This window comes from Elephas maximus, chromosome 5 (assembly GCF_024166365.1).
Source record: "Elephas maximus indicus isolate mEleMax1 chromosome 5, mEleMax1 primary haplotype, whole genome shotgun sequence".
NCBI classification, from domain to species: Eukaryota; Metazoa; Chordata; class Mammalia; order Proboscidea; family Elephantidae; genus Elephas; species Elephas maximus.
Genome location: NC_064823.1, coordinates 78,208,681 through 78,225,443, shown reverse-complemented (window position 1 = coordinate 78,225,443; position 16,763 = coordinate 78,208,681). Strand labels below are relative to the sequence as shown.

The 16,763-nt window shown below is 34.4% G+C and overlaps 1 protein-coding gene across 2 annotated transcripts in view; it reads left to right on the top strand.

Moving 5' to 3' along the window:
• BMP2K (BMP2 inducible kinase) overlaps window positions 1-16,763 on the top strand; it is a 147,053-nt gene that overhangs the window by 56,384 nt on the left and 73,906 nt on the right. For both annotated transcript variants that reach the window (XM_049885926.1, XM_049885924.1), the window contains exons 4-7: window positions 5,564-5,706; window positions 8,921-9,042; window positions 11,105-11,186; window positions 15,329-15,461. In XM_049885926.1, coding sequence (XP_049741883.1) covers window positions 5,564-5,706; window positions 8,921-9,042; window positions 11,105-11,186; window positions 15,329-15,461 — 480 coding nt within the window. The remainder of the gene's footprint in view (window positions 1-5,563; window positions 5,707-8,920; window positions 9,043-11,104; window positions 11,187-15,328; window positions 15,462-16,763) is intronic.

The window sequence follows — 16,763 nt, the reverse complement described above, 5'->3', positions numbered from 1 at the left end:
GAGGAAAATGAAGTGAATCAATACTTCACATATCTATTGTGAAGTACTTGTAACTTATTTCTGTATATAATATGAAAATAGATGTTCTTGGTTGTCTTCTCTTATTTATAAAAGATATCTTCTCTACTCTAAAGCATTGTGACCTCTTTTGGGAGAAGATACTGATTTTTTTCTACCCCATTTCCTGAATTCTAGTGTTTGTGGTGCTAATTCTTAGCTGTATTGGAGTTGACCAATAGTTCTTGCTACTCGTAATTTTTTAAAGATAATTGAATCAGTTAAACTCAATTGGATGAGTCTGTCACCCAAGAGATATTTTTTTAATAGAGGAGCCAAATTAGCTTCAATTGGGGGGGGGGGGGCAAATTTTATTTTAAAGTAGAAGAATTGCTTAAGCTTAAGCTATATTTTGAGGAAGACATTGTATTGTTTCTGTTACTTTGATCTGGTAATTGAATCAGCAAGCTTTATTTTACATGAAATTTGAATTTTTATTAAAATAATAGCAACGATTATGAGGATGGTGCAAGACAGGGCAAGATTTCATTGTGTTGCACATAAGGTCATGGTGAGTCGGAGCCGACTGAAAGGCACCTAACAACAACAATTAGTGTATGTCGTTTAAAAAGCCCAAAAGTACTATTAAACTATGGCTTAATTAGTACTAACCACTGCCCCCACCATTCCTCTCTTCTCAAATCCTTGAGATGTATTTTCTCATATTACATGTTTCTATATAGCACTATCTAGATGAGATCTGTAGTTTTATTGAGATCATAGAGTATAAAAAGAAGGAACTTAGAAAAGCAGGGAGAGTATGTGATTTTGGATATAAGGAGGCTCTTGAAAGAAAGTTTGCCAGCGCTTTCTTGATTTTATGTTTTAGATATTGCCCCCAGAAAAAGATGGGGGTTTTACTCCTAATGTGGGATAGTCTCAGTTTTTGGATTAAGTCAATAACCAGTGTTTATGTTATTTTGTTTGCCATTATAGCTGTATCATATGGAAGTCTATAATGGCTTTTTCTTTTTTGTACATCTTTTTGTTTTTCCTGATGTTAATGATAACCTCATTTTTTATTTCCCTGATTTTCTTCATATGTATCACTTTTTTAGTCCTACATTCCCCCTAATAGAATTGCAGATGTTTGTGCAGTATGTTCATACATTTAATATTTGATTAATTTCATTTTTCCCCCTTAAAAACATCCCTTGGGAAACTTCAGGTCTCCTACTTACATTTGAACAACACAGCTGTTATCCTGGGAGTTCCCTTTGCCTTCCTTCTGTCTCAGATTCCCGGATACTCATGCCTCTCCCTTGTTTTTACTCCCTCATTTGGTAGGGTACATTTTTCAGTAGCTTTCTGATAATGGATTTATGGGAGGGAACAGCTTTGAAACCCTGTGTATGTAAAAATATCTTTATTCTACACCCACATTTGATTTTTATTTTGGCTGGCTAAAGAATTCTATGCAGGAAATAATTTTAAGCCTGAATTTTGAAGGCATTATTCCATTTTTTCTTAGAATTGGCTGTTGAAAAATCTGATGCCATTATGAATGATTTCCTCAGTCTTCTTGTGTGACCTCTTTCCTCCAGGGATACTTACAGAGTTTTTCTTTTATCCCTAAGATTCTGAAATTTCAAGATAAATGTGCCTTGATGTGGGTCTTTTTTAAAAAATCCTTTTTGCTGGATACTCAGTTTTTTCTCTTCCACTTTTTTTATTCTCCCTTTTTGGACTTTTTATTTTTAGGATGTCACTCTTCCTAGATTAATCCTTTAATTTTCTTTCTTATTTTCCTTCCCTTTTTTATTCTGCTTTTTGCTTACCTGTATCTTTCAGCCCTTCTGTAGAAATTTGTATTTCTGCTATCTTATTTTTAATTTCCAAGAACCCTTTTTTGTTCTTTCAGGGTTGATCTTTTTAAAAATATACTTTGATCTTGTTTTAGGTGAAAATCTTTTATTGTCTGAGGATATTATAGTTTTTAAAAAGATTTTTCCTTTGTTCCTTGCATTTTTTTTTTTTTTCTGAATGCTTTTCCTTTTTGTTATTATGCTCTTTCATGTCGGAAGTTTTCTTCAAATGTGTTGCCAGCTAAGGTTACTGCATATGTTCACAGATCGGAATGTACCTTCTGAGTGAGCAGTTCTATCTTAAGAGAAGGAATCCCGAGGGCCCGAGTGGAGCATGCTCAGTTCTTTTTCTCTGACTAGATAAGCTCCTTTTTCTCCTACGAAGAAATGATTTTGGGGGGGGGGGTGAGGCAGGGGAATTGGAGAGCAAATATTTTCACTTTACTTTATAAAACCTAATTGTATTATATAAAATTGCTTAGGAATGAAAGCACTTTTGTAGGGGAACTGATGCAGTGTGTGCAGTTCAGGCACATTGTGTTATATAGCTGATATGCCAGTTAAATGGTTTCAGGTATCAAATGTTTAAAATCATCTTTTGTCAAATGCTAGATCTTTTTAAGTTCATGGTTTGGCACTGCCTAATGTGCTAATATTCTGATACATAGTCTAAAGAGAGATCTATGTGCTCTTGGTATCAGATTTCCAAAAAGCAGGGTTGATATTTTGAGTATGCTCCTGTTACTTTGTGAAAAGAAGCACTTTCCTTTTTTAGGAAGTATTTTACAGAAGTCCCCATGGGTAATGTATCTATTAGCTTTTTCTTCCGAGGCACCTTTGGATGGATCCAGACTGCCAGCCTTTTGGTTAGTAGCCAAGCACTTAACCGTTTGTGCAACCCACGACTCGTATCTGTTAGCTTTAAAAAAATAAAAATAAAAAACCTAAAACTCAGTAGCTTAAAACTACAGGCATTTATTAATTGCTTATAATATCTGTGGGTTGGCTGCTTTAGAACGAGCTTGGTGAGCTGGTACTACTGATTTTGCCTGATTCGGAAAACTCTGATGTTAAATGATGAAATTTTATGTGCTTCTACATTTGAATTGTGTTTCAAATAAATACAGTTTTTACCTTTCTCTGGAGACTTGGCTTTTGTGATTCAGGTTTTCTGGCCCAAAGATCTCTGAATGGAAGTAACATTGGTTTAAAATTTATTCGCTGATTACAAAATTGAAAGTTTAGAAGAATTGGAATGAGTTGAAGGTTATGATTCGTTTAGGTGTGAAATGGTATTTCTAGTATGTGAATGAACACCAAGGAAGTATTTTTCATTCTGTTTAATTTTTACTTAAAACCAGTTTAAGAATAGATCGACTCGGAGAGCCTGACAAACCAGATAGAGGAAGGAGCCTCTAGGTACTGTGAGGACATCACAACGGAATGGACTTGGGATTGGGGATTTATTAAGCATATTTGAATGTCCTTTCTACTTTAAAATTCTAAATGAAAAACCAATACTTCAGAAAACACAGGAGTTTGATGTTTAGATAACACCAATAAAAGGAACAGGTGTACATGCGCCTTCTTATAGATTATGTATTATTAAAGGAAAGGTTCAAGTTAATATAAGCTTGTTTTTTTGCATTCCCTAACTTCATTTTTATTAGAATGTTCTTAAAATATAATGATTAACTTTTTCTTGATAATTAAGAATTTTCATTAGCTATCTCATTATAGTGTGTTGTAATATAGAATAATCCTGTTAGGGTTCAATGGTGTATGTGTGTCTCTTTGGATTTAGTAAATTCCTCTGTTCCATTATCTCTTTGCCTAGAAAAACTAGAGCATTAGCCTTTTAACTGGTTTCTCCACTTCCACTCTTGCAGCCACCTCTCTTCTCCTAATTAGGGAGATATTTTAAAAGGTCAGATCAGGAGGTGTAAAAATGGCATGGGGTCGGCATCTGACCTCCTCTAACTTTAAAAGGGGAAAGGAGAATCAAGAGCAGCAGCCCAAGCCTGATTCCTGTGAAGTGGAGGTCAGACATAACTCCTCACCATGTGTACCAGTTCTGACACCATTCCTCCCATGGCACTCCCTGCTTCTCTGCTGGGTTTGATAATTCATTGCAATGGCCACATAGAACTTACAGACAATACTCAAGATTATGGGGTTTGTTAGGGAAGTAACAGGTTACAATTCAGGTTTGGAAATGCTCAGGATACAGTTTTGTCAGGACAGTCTCTTCCCATTTGTACTGTCAGGCACACCTCTCTGGCCCCCAGCCTCTGCCCTGCTGGGGCAAGTGTTGCAAAACTCTTTTAGCTCTGCTGATAAGTGCCCAGAGGCACTGTACTGTGCCAGCAAACCTCCTGCCCAAAGGTACTCAGCTTTCTTGCTCTGTGGGCCGGGAAGCCACCGCGCCATCTCCTGCCATCATTTCTCTGCCACTGCTTCTCCAGCTCTAACTCCTCTCTCTTTGTCTCCTGGCGCGATCTCTGTTCCTGGCTGTTCTTCCTTGGTGTTGGTGGGATCTTCTCTTTGCTGTGGAATTGGCTCTCTTTTTAAGCCTAGCAGGATGGCAGAACTGACCAATCCCCTTGGTAGGGTTCCATATACCTTGTTAGCATTGCCTCACCCAGTCATTTGGTGGGAGTTACAAGACCGTGGCAAGAAAGGCCACACAAAAGCATTCCATCGCATCGCAAGAGGTTTCCTTGTCTCTCAAGATAAAATCCAAAATATGGCTGATCCCTGTCTCCTCATCAGTCTCTTCTCACATTCCTTTTTTCTCTGTTTCCTAGACTATGTATGCACTGGCTTTCTTTAAATTATTCCAAGTCATCAAACTCTTTCCCAAACTGGAGGCCTTTGTGCATGTTACTTGCTGTTGTTGTTCTCCCAGTCTCTGCCTCATTAATTCCTAATTAATTCCTAGGCAGTGCAAATCGTTTGTGCCCAACTGCTAACCTAAAGGTTGATAATTCAGACTCACCCAGTGGCGCCCTGGAAGAAAAACCTGGTGATCTGTTTCCCATAAGATTACAGCCAGGAAAACCGTGAGGATCATTTGTATTGTCACACATGGGGTCTCCATGAGTCAAAATTGACTTGACGGCATTGGGCTTGTCCTAAGTCTCTGACTTGTTAATTCCTAACTATCCTTTAGTCTCAACATAAATACCACTTCCTTAGCTAGGCCGTCTCTTCCTTCCATGCTCCTGCTACAGTATAAATTTATGGCTTCCATTTTAAAGTCTCTCATATTCTTATTGTATATGATTATGTAATTATTTAATGTTTGTCTTTACCTTTAGAATGTAAATTCTGTGATAATAGAAAACTTACTTTCATTCACCGCTGTTTAGCCTGTAACAGTGTAAAAACTATTTCAGTAAATCTAAGACACCATTGTTTATAAGATACACACTGATTTCAGAGACCTTAAGATGTTAAAAAATGCCCAAGAGCATTAGCAGGACATTATCTTAAGGTGTTCTGACCTCAGAGATGTAAAAATATTGAAAAAAAAAAAAAAAGTGTCATTGAATCAATAACATATGGTATAATAAGCATCCTTGTATAAGAATTATGAAAAACCCAGTTTTCCATTATCGAGACCTTAAGGGCATTTCTTATTTTTTGTGATGACTTCATTTTTTAAAAGTATGTCTTCTCAAAACTACTTTTTTGGTTAGCTGGTCAGGTAGTGAATCAGATGAACAAGAAGCTGCAGACAGGTTTTACGGAACCAGAAGTGTGGCAGATATTCTGTGATACCTGTGAAGCTGTTGCAAGGTTGCATCAGTGTAAGACTCCGATAATTCACCGGGATCTGAAGGTAATGCTTTCAGAAAACTTAATGGATCAAGTAACAAGGTTTAGACTGTGGAGTTAAAATGTCCTTGGACTATTGTCATATAAACCAGGTTTTATCCCCTGTATCCAGATTAGTTTCTCTGTCCTCTTCTACATTTCCTGAGGTCATGTGAAGAAGACGGACTGTGCTTTCCATGACTCCGAGATTTCTAGCACAGCCCTAGAGGTGGCTTTTGTGCCTCCTACTCTGCTTCCCTGTTTTACGTAGTAGGCTTCTTTAAAAGATTTCATTTGAACAAAAATCTTTGCTTAAGAAATCTTTGTTCTTTCATTTTGAACAAAGTATGAACATCACTGACACAGGCTGAGTGACCTTGACATCACCGTTCCCTTTCAGTTCACCATTCCTCCTATTTGCTCTAATCCATACCAGGGTGTTTTCAGGAAATATTGGAGGAGACCTACAAGTGGGTTCTTTATGTATAATTTGGAGTCGATTGTCTTTAAGGTCACTTTATCTTCTTGTGGGTTCTTGACCCTTTGTATTTTGTATCCAGTTATTACATTGGAAAAAGTCCCAAAAGGGTATTGAATATTCCTGGCATCGCATTGCCAGAGATATAATTTAGAGCTATAGATGTCCTTTTTGATTCCCACAAACATTAAGATTATAAAAATTTCCCTTCCTAAAATGCTTTATGTCCAGATATCCTGATGGCTATTCTTTCCCCTCCTTCAAGCCTGCTTAGATTTTCCTTGTCAGTAAGTCCTATGCTGAACCACCCTATGTATAATTACAACCAGGCAGTCCTACTCTTTACCTGCTCTACCTTTTATTAGCACTTATCACCTTCTAAAATACTGTATGATTTACATTTGTATTATGCCTATGTATTGTTTATTGTCTGTCTTCTCTGCTAAAATGTAAACTCCATGATGGGTGAGATTTTTGTCATTTTTAGTGATGTATCCAAGCATTTAGAACAGTGCCTGGCAGACAGCAGTGACTCAATAGATATTTATCAAATGATTGATTCCCAATTCTGAATGATTGTACAAAACTTATGAAAACACCATCCAGGGAACCTTATGGTGAAAGAATGTAGGCCCCAGACAGGACTGAAATGCATGATGACAGACCCTTAACCAGGGTCACTAGTGTAGCTCATCTCAGTTCTTTTGAATATGCAACTTTTACCTTTTCTCCCATAGTTTGGTGTGATTTTTTTTCCTGTTATATCTCATTAACTTTTTCATACTAAGTTGATGTTTTTATTTTCATATGCTTACCTGTTACATTGAGATCTAATTTATATGATATACACTTCACCCTATGAAAATGTACAGCTAAGTGGTATTTATTTTATTGTGCTTTAGGTGACTAAGTTCATGTTTTCAGCTGAGTCTTCTTCATTTAAAATTCAGAAGTTGAACTGCAACTGCATGATTTTGTACAGTTGGTATTTCATATGTTTAGTTCTTTTTAGATGTGTAAATTTATACAGTCATGCATCTGTGTTTAAATCCTTTTTTAAAGGTAGGCTAAAATGAAATATAAGGAGCCCTGGTGGTACAAATGGTTAAGGGCTCAGCTTCTAACCAAAAGTTTGGCTGTTCGAATTCACCCAGCAGCTCTGTGGAAGAAAGACCTGGCGATCTGCTTCCGTAAAGGTTACAGCCAAGAAAACTCTATGGGGCAGCTCCACTCTGCCATATGGGGTTGCTATGAGTTGAAATTGACTTGATGGCATCTAGCAGCAATAGCAACAACAAAATGGAGATATAGAAGAAAGATTATAAAATAAGAGAAGTAGTTTTAAAGTAGTTGTTAACTTGAGAACTAAAAGGGCTATTATTAATATTTTTGAGTGTTTACCATGTACCAAGCACTGTTTAATCTTTAAGCTTCATAACAACTCAGCAAGACAGTTATGCATTGTCTGCATTTTATAGTTGAGGAAACTAAGAAGAAGGCATTACTCAACTTAGGACTGTCTGCTTCCAGACACTTCTTCTGTATCGCATTATATTGAGTCACCTGAAAGGCACCAGTAGAGAAACAGTAGCATGAGTAATTTGAAAAAGTGGAAAGAAATGAATTTGCTCATCTTAGAATGTATCATAAAAAAAGTGTGAAAACTGTATAAAAATAACAATAATAATATCATTTGAGTTTTTTTCATAAAGCAGATACTGTTCTAGAATGTAGTAGAAGAAATTAAAAAGTGCCATTTTTATTGCACATTATCTCAAGGGAATTTTACTTGAGTTTGACCAGCTCTGCCAATACAAATTTTAGATATTCCATTTATAGATTTCTTCAAAAATGTTTCTAAGCACTTTGCAAGTTTTAATTTAATTTTCACAAGTATCACATATAGTAGATATTATAGATAAGAAAATTAAAGCAAATTGTCAAAGGTAACACATGTTAAGAAGTAACAGAGCTGGACTGTGAACCCGCTCTCATTTTCTGGAAACTATGCATCCCAAAAAAACCCACTGCCTCCCAAAAAAACCCACTGCCGTCGAAACTATGCATGTAATTGGTTTATTTTAGTTACTAAAATCCTGGTCTCCAAGTTAGGACATAAAGTCAAATTTGTGTCCTTCAGTGTAGTACATTTTAGATAAAAACAGCATTAGGAATCAATCAGATGTAGAATTTAAATGGTTTTTATTATTACTTATCTATAGATAAGCAGAGGAGCCCTGGTGGTACAGTGGTTAAGAGCTTGGCCGCTAACCAAAAGGTCAGCAATTCGAATCCACTAGGCGCTCCTTGGAAACCCTATGGGGCAGTTCTCCTCTGTCCAAAAGGGTAGCCATGAGTCATAATTGACTCAACGGCAGTGGATTTGGTTTTTTGGTTTTATAGATATACAGAAATGTCATTAAAGGGGAAAAATGGAGGTAGAGTAGGAGAGATGAGGTGGACTCTGCCTGTTACTGATCTCTTTCATAAAAGCAGTTTTGGAGAGGATTTAGGGTTTCTTGGCCCCTGCACAAACCATCATGGGGAGGGAGAAGTGCTTTCTTGCTCTTAGTAGGAGAAACAGTAGACGTAGTATATTTTTGTTCTGGTTCATTTGTCCTTCATTTTAGATGTCTTAGATACACACACACACACACACACACGTGGCATAAACCCTTCAGTCTTTATTGTATGAAAAGAGTTTTAAAAAGATAATTTTTATTTTGAAAACACTACTAATTACTTTTTTTTTTCTCTTAAGGTAGAAAATATTTTATTGAATGATAGTGGAAACTATGTACTTTGTGACTTCGGCAGTGCCACTAACAAATTTCTTAATCCTCAAAAAGATGGAGTGAATGTAGTAGAAGAAGAAATTAAAAAGTAAGTGCCATCTTTATTGCTCTTTGTCTCATGGAAATTTTAGCTTGAGTCTGACCAGCTCTGCCAATACAAATTTTAGATATCCCATTGATAGATTTCTTCAAAATGTTTCTATGCCACAGAAACAGATTAATTTATGTCTGGTCTAGCTAAGTAGGAAATACATTTTACTGTGAATATAGCAGCTTTTCGTCTACATTGTAAACAGATTTATAAAGAAATTTGTTAAATAAGCTGTAGTAGAGTGGAATCATTAAAGGGAGTTTAAAGTGATTGTTGAGTTCAGTTAAATATCTGTGCTTTTACTGATACTGAAGATTTATGCTTAATTGCTATGAAAAATTAGTTATTTGAAAATATTTATGCTTTTACTTCATATTTATAATTTAAAGACTGATTTCTCTATATGTCAAAGACTGTGAAAACTGTATAAAGTTATTTTATAATAGGATACTGGAAAGTTCTCTGGCAGAAGTGTAAGTTGTAATGCTCAGTGTTTCCTTAATCCATGGTTGTCAGAGCATCTGTGAGAACTTTTTCCTGACTTCTGTTTTCCAGTTTTTGAAAATGGAACTGTTTGTAAATCTCCCATTACCTTTATAAAATGATACAGAACACATAAAGATCTGTCAGAATAGTAATTTCTCAATACTTGTCTCATCTAAGTTGCCTTTCATCACTTCCTCACAGTTTCCAATTGTTTAAGACTATGTAGGAGCTACCATTTGAACTGCAGCATTTCAGGAATAGCTCAAATAGAACTGATATTACTGTGGCCCATTCTATGATGATTATGTTAGATTATGAGGATTATGTTAGATTCCATAAAAACAGACCCCTCAGTAAACATATGAATGTCCCGAAGAGCACAAGGACAATGGATTATTGAATTGGCTTCTTAGGGATATATGTACGCACATATAATATTTAAAAAAGTTATGGAATTGTGATAAAATCATCATCGCTGCTATAGGGTCCTGCTCAAACTTCTCTGACTTGCTTGAAGTTTTCATTTTTTGCTGTTATAGTCTGTGGCATAAAGTTTAGTTGAATTTGCATTAGTGATGAACCCAAGTTCATGAGGGGTTCTTGTACTTTGTGGCTCAGTTGAGGAGTTAGCTGGCTATCGGTTTATTCAATTAACAAGTCTTTATTCAGTGCCTATAATGTAGCAGACATAGTTTTTGGTGCTGGGGGTGTAGCAGTGAACAGAACAAAAGTCCTGCCCTCATGCCACTTATATATCCTGGCTTCTTAGGTCATTCCTCAACAGTAGGATCATTCAGAATGTCTCACTAGTCAGGCTCATTTGGAAAGTGCAGGATGGTAGAATGTTAAGATTTTAGATACTTCTTTAAGAAAAAAAAAATATTTAAACACTCAAAATGAATCTTAAATTATGCCATGATATAGGAATAGGAAGTATATCCATATTCTGATAATTTCTGCCATGAAATTTGAATACAACTTCATTAAGATGTTCTGTTCCAAATTGGATTTTGGGTTTTTATATTTGTAAATATTTGTTCATAGTATCTTTTAATTCAAAATAGTTCATGATGGCAGTCAGTGTTAGAAGTATACTTAGCTACTAAGTTGTTAGTGTAGTTAGAATTATGTCAACTAGATTACTTTTAAAACAATGCCAATTATAAAACCAAACCCAAACAAGATTTACTACTCTGTTCAAGGAAGTATGTTAGAGTCCATAAAAACAAACTCCTTAGTAAACATGAATTAATTATTTGAGAGGGTAGAAATTTTCATTTAAATTAATGGACTAAAATATTTTGATAAGGAGACTACTATAGTTAAATTGTATTATTTCAAATAAGAAATTCAAGGAAAACTATGCATCATCATTATTTAAAATGTTTCTAATATTAAATAAATAAAATGTTTTATATTGCTCAATCCTTGACAGGGTTTTAAGGATCTTTTTTATAGTATTAATTCTATGTAATGTTACTGAACCTAAAAATTTTGGTAGTATTTCATGTAGAATCAATGTAGTGTCTGTCTTTTTTTATATCTCCATTCCATTTCACTTATTTACTGCCAGGTATACAACTCTGTCATACAGAGCCCCTGAAATGATCAACCTTTATGGAGGGAAACCTATCACCACCAAGGCTGATATCTGGGTAAGGCCAAGAAAGGCTGGAATTTGCTCTAGCTAAATTAAGAAATCTGAGTTCAATTGACTACCCCCCAGGCTCCACCCCCACCCTTAAAAGGCATTTCCTAATATATAGAGAGTGGTATAAAGTAGAGCTTTTCTTATTTAGGAGAAGAAAAATATTAAAGCATTTTATTTTTTCAATCCTGAGATTAAAAGCTTCTGTAAAAAACAAAAAAACAGATTAAAGGACTTCCCTATAATGTAACTTTAACACAGTAAAAAAAACGAAAACAAAAAACCCATTGCTGTTGAGTCAATTCTGACTCATAGCGACCCTGCAGGACAGAGTAGAACACAGTTGTTTTTAGAATTTAGATTATATGAGTGTTAACATTTTTCTTACTGAGTGGCTTTTGGTTGACCACAGTACAGAAGAGCTGGGCATAATGCTTAAGTAATTACACTAAGTTGTTTTTTGGAGTACTTTCGGATCTTATGAATGGAAACTACTGTGAGTAAAAATTTTTTCTAATTATAAACACACTGTTGACTGGTTTCTGTATATTAAGATTTGTTATAATTTAGTGTATACATCTGGATTGAATTATCGAGATAGATCATGTTTGTTTACCTTATGTTAGAACGCCAACACCTTTTTAGAACTCATTTAATAAATAAAATACTTTTCGGTTATATTTAATAAACTAGAGACCCTGGTGATGTAGTGGTTAAGTGCTACAGCTGCTAACCAAAATGTTGGCAGTTCTAATGCACCAGGCGCTCCTTGGAAACTCTGTGAGGCAGTTCTGCTCTGTGCTGTAGGGTCACTATGAGTTCGAATTGACTCAGTGGCAACGGGTTTGGTTTTTTTAATAAGCTAGCAGGAAAATACTTTAAATGTGAATTAATTTAAATTCAACAATTATTATAGCCGCTACCACTAGTCACATTAGGTATGGGAGAATACTACTACTTTGGAGATATTTCTAGGCTTTACAAGAAGTCAGGTTTATACTGTTATTAACCCATAATGTTCAGAAAGTAGTTGAACATAATATGTGAAACCCAATGAATATTTCTGGTTTTTCTCTCCTGGCTTCCTCCCTGTTTGAGGTGGGGTGCCAAACAAAATCTTAGAGAGACAAATACTCTTGCAATACAATAAAAAATATCATTGATATCTTTTCATCTGTCTATATACCATACACATTTTTATCAGATTCTTAAAATATGAAGGTGTTGAATTTTAAGCATGTTCATGGTTGAATCAAACTGTCAGTAAGTTCTGTTTAGTTAATTTGATGCTGCTAATAGATCACTTCACTAGAAAAAAAATAGATCACCAGCTTGTATAATTCAGTCCTCGTTTGTTTTCCACAGCAGTAACATGTGGCTTATTAAATGGCTTATAGTAAGGAGGGCTTACGTATAGTGCAGGAAGCAAATTAAATTGGATTCTGACTTACAAACAGAAGATACTAGAAGAGGTGATCTGGGAGGTCTTTTTTGACCTAATTTTGTGATTGCTCTTGAATTCCATATGACCTGCAAAGATCTTTTCAATAGTAGAGCAAACAATAGACATCATAGCTACATTATTTTTTTGAAATCATCAAGGATCAATTAAAAAAAAAAAAAGTTCTCTGAGCTCACAATGGAGTCCTCGTGGTGCCGTGGTTAAGCGCTTGGCTGCTAATTAAAAAGTAAACAGCTCAAACTCATCAGTTACTCTGTGGGAGAAAGATGTGGCAGTCCGCTTCCATAAAGATTTTACAGCCTTGGATACCCTATAGGGCAGTTGTACTCTGTCCTATAGGGTCGTTATGAATTGGAATAGACTTGAGGGCAATTGGTTTATTTTTTATTTTAAGCACACAATTATAACTTAATATCTTAACACAAAGAAGAAATCTACTACTTTATTCATTTTTTTTTGTCAGAATTAGTACACATGCCAGGCAGCATATTAAGTTGTCAGTGATACTTCTAAATTTTAGACCATTATTGATTAGTTACTGTTTTTATAATGGATAACTGGGTATAGCTGTAGAATTACAAATACATACTCAAAGATAAAATAAAGAAGAAGAAAAAATAATCTGAAAACAATATCTGTGTTTACATGCTTAAAAGAGGTAGATGTTTAATTTCCATGATGCCATCCTTATGCTTGTCTTACTTAGTTCAGATGAAATAGAAGCATGCCACAACATTTTAAGTGTAAATTCTGGAATATCCAGAAACAGTATTCAATTAGAATCATTTCTGATCCTATTTCAGGGAGTTATATTGAGCACTTGATATTTTGGAAGTTTTTTTTTTTTTTTTAATAACTTGGGAGTTTCCATTGTAGGACATTTTTATTCTGAGATCTAAGATGGTGATTTTATTAAGCATTTAGGAAATTCAGTAGGAGATGCTTATGTTACTTTTTAATGAGGAAAATTGAAGATGATAATATTCAGTATTCAAAATCAGGCCATTTGTTCTGTCCTGTTTCTAGAACAGTTCTCATTATACCAAATGGATAAAGAGAGAAATGGCTTTGGTGTGAAAAAATTAGGACACTTCACGTGTTCACACTATGTGAAGCAGAGTATTTGAGCTTTATGTCTTAAGTGTCCTGACAGTGCTAAAATTATCTGGATTGTTATCTCTGCAGCAATTACTTTAATACAAGACACATTACTAAAAGTTTGTATGACAAGATAAAACTGGCTAAATGCAGATCTGTTTTGCCTAGACTGTCAGACTGTCATCTGGATAGTTAAAAAAAAAAAGTGTAATTTAATGCAGATATTGCAGTTTTTTTTTTTTTTTTTTACTACTGTTAAGGGAGCCTTATGTGCCATTACTGGATAAATCTTGAAAATATCTTATAGAAGAATCATAATTAAAAAAACAACAAATTGAAGTAATTATTTCTATTCATCATCTATAATTCTGTTAGACATAGGATACATTCACCCAGTGTGAATGTTTTTGAACTAATTTGTTGGAATTCCTATTTTTTTAATAGCTTTTCTCATTGAGAGACTGCTATCATATTGAAAATGTTTTCCACATTAATATTGCTGAGTTCACAAAGGTGTTCCTGTAGATTATTAGCTTCATAGTGTTTATGAAAGAGCGTACTTGTTAGCTAGCTGCATCTGCTAAGTCGATGTGCGCTGATTTGCTCATTTTTAGGTAGAAGCCCACATTTCAGTATTACTGATAGAATTATATACTAACTATTGGATAATTTTATAATACTTTTATACCATCTGTTTAGGATTGAAAATGCTCCTTAAACTTGTAAGGCTTGTAGTTGACGCTTCTTGTAACAAAGTCATGATTTCTTGAGCAGCCAGTTACATTTTATTACTGCTGCTCAGGTCTGAGCTGTTAGCGGTTTAGCCAGAAACAACTTCTGCTACTTTTCCAGGTACAATTCTTTTTTAGGGTATTTTGCTTCATTGTCAGCAGGTAGATTTATTGATGCTGTGTTATTTATAAAGCCATGCAAGTTAAGCAGACAGAGCCTTTCCATTTTGAACTTTAATATAGATTACCCAGGTTACAAATATAACTAATATAGAATAAAAATTATAGGATTATGGACAGAAATAGAGAGCTAATTTTTATAGTATATATGAAGTGATGACGTGTGCTTATTGATGGTTGTCTAATAAGTTAACTGTGCTGGTTAACCATATTTAAAATCCTAGTCTTTTTAAACATATTTTATTATGACTCTTTAAAAAGTGCTCTTGGAAGAAGCCTTGTGCTTACTTTGTTGGTTACATGCTGTTTGTGTACGAAATATATATTTTACTTGTGGAAGAAATAAAATTATGATTTTCTTTTTCCAAAAGACTCAACCATTACTACTTTGGTTAACATCATTCACAATTTAGAGTTCTCTGACAGCTTCTGATTCAGTCAGATAGCCACACATGTGATAGAAAAACCTGGAAGTAATATAGTTGAATGTCTTTTGAAAAATTAAACATAATTAAGGATTGGTTAACCAATAATTTGTGAAAAGATTGATCCAGTATAAAAACATTAGAATTTTGTTTTTTCAATAACACATTTCTGTTTTGGCTTTTGACTGTCCTTATGTCTTATGGTTAAATTGATTGTTTTAGCTCTGATATTAATGCTTCTTCTGTTTTACAGGCACTGGGGTGTTTACTGTATAAACTTTGTTTCTTCACTCTTCCTTTTGGTGAGAGTCAGGTTGCTATCTGTGATGGCACCTTCACCATCCCAGACAATTCTCGCTACTCTCATAACATACATTGCTTAATAAGTAAGTACTTGGTAAAATTTATGAAAAAATTTTTTTTTTTTATTTATACCTCTTTACCTAAAAACCTAGTCTTTTTATTTCATGTGTTATAGTTTTGTGAAATGATAGTGAAGATAAAATGTGAAAAAGATGGTTATAAGACTATTAAAAGAATGAAAGCAGTGTCATTACAGATTAGTTTAGACTAATGTCTTAAACTCTTAGATAAGCTTTTCAGTAGCACAAAAGCAGAGTTTACATAATTAAGGAAACCAGAATTTCTGGAAAAACTTTACAGCATGCCATTTAATTAGCCAGTCTTTGTACTTTTGAAATCCAGATATTCTGATCTGTTGTTGCTTTGAGTCAAAGTATTACTAGTCTTAGATTATAGCTTATCTTGCCACCCTGTTTAATAGCTGTAATTTATTATGAAATAGTTAAAAGAAAGCAACTAAGGTAATGTCAGAAGGGATAGTCCTATTGTCCCGTGATTCCAAAGATATCTGTTTTTCTTCCACCCTACTTTAAGATTTTTTCATTCTTTTTTGATAGATACTATGATTTAACTTTTTATATTAAGTATGATTTGAGGGAAGGGGAATACTAGCCAATTAGGTATTAAAATATATTAGAAAGCTGCAATATTTAAATAGCACCCCTCAACACTGTTTTAATTCAAAATTTTCTAGTAATTCTGTGCGTTTTAAATATCCTGTGCCATAGTCTCCAGCCATATAGATCAATAAACTAGAAAAGAGGGTCAGTATAAATATATTTGATGTTTTGTATATGATAAAGATGGCAGTTCAATTCAGTGGGGAAAAATAAATGGTAAGACAATTTCTTAGCCATTTTGGTACAAAATATAAAGTGGTTCCCTGCCTCATTCCTTATGTTAATATTTCAGAAAGATCAAAGGTTTAAATGTAAAAAATAAAACATAAATGTGCTTGGAAAAAAATAGTGTGAATGTATTTATAGGATTGGAACGGGGAATTTATAAGCTAGGCACTAAATCCCAGAAACTATAAAAGAAAGAGCAATACACGTAACCACTGAATTTAAATCATTGAAAGTATAAAATCCATGAACCCATGATAAACTGGCAAAAAATATTTGTTACACATTTGACAAATGGCTAGTTTTTATAATTTACGAAACTCAATGTGAATCAAAAAGAAAAGGCCAAACACTCCAAAAGAAAAATGGGCAAAATGACCAAAAGAAAAATAGGCATAAAAGGAATCCTAGCCTTGCTTTGCACACTTACCATTTAAAGCACTGTCTTTTTATTTCTATAATATGAGTTTGCCCCTATGT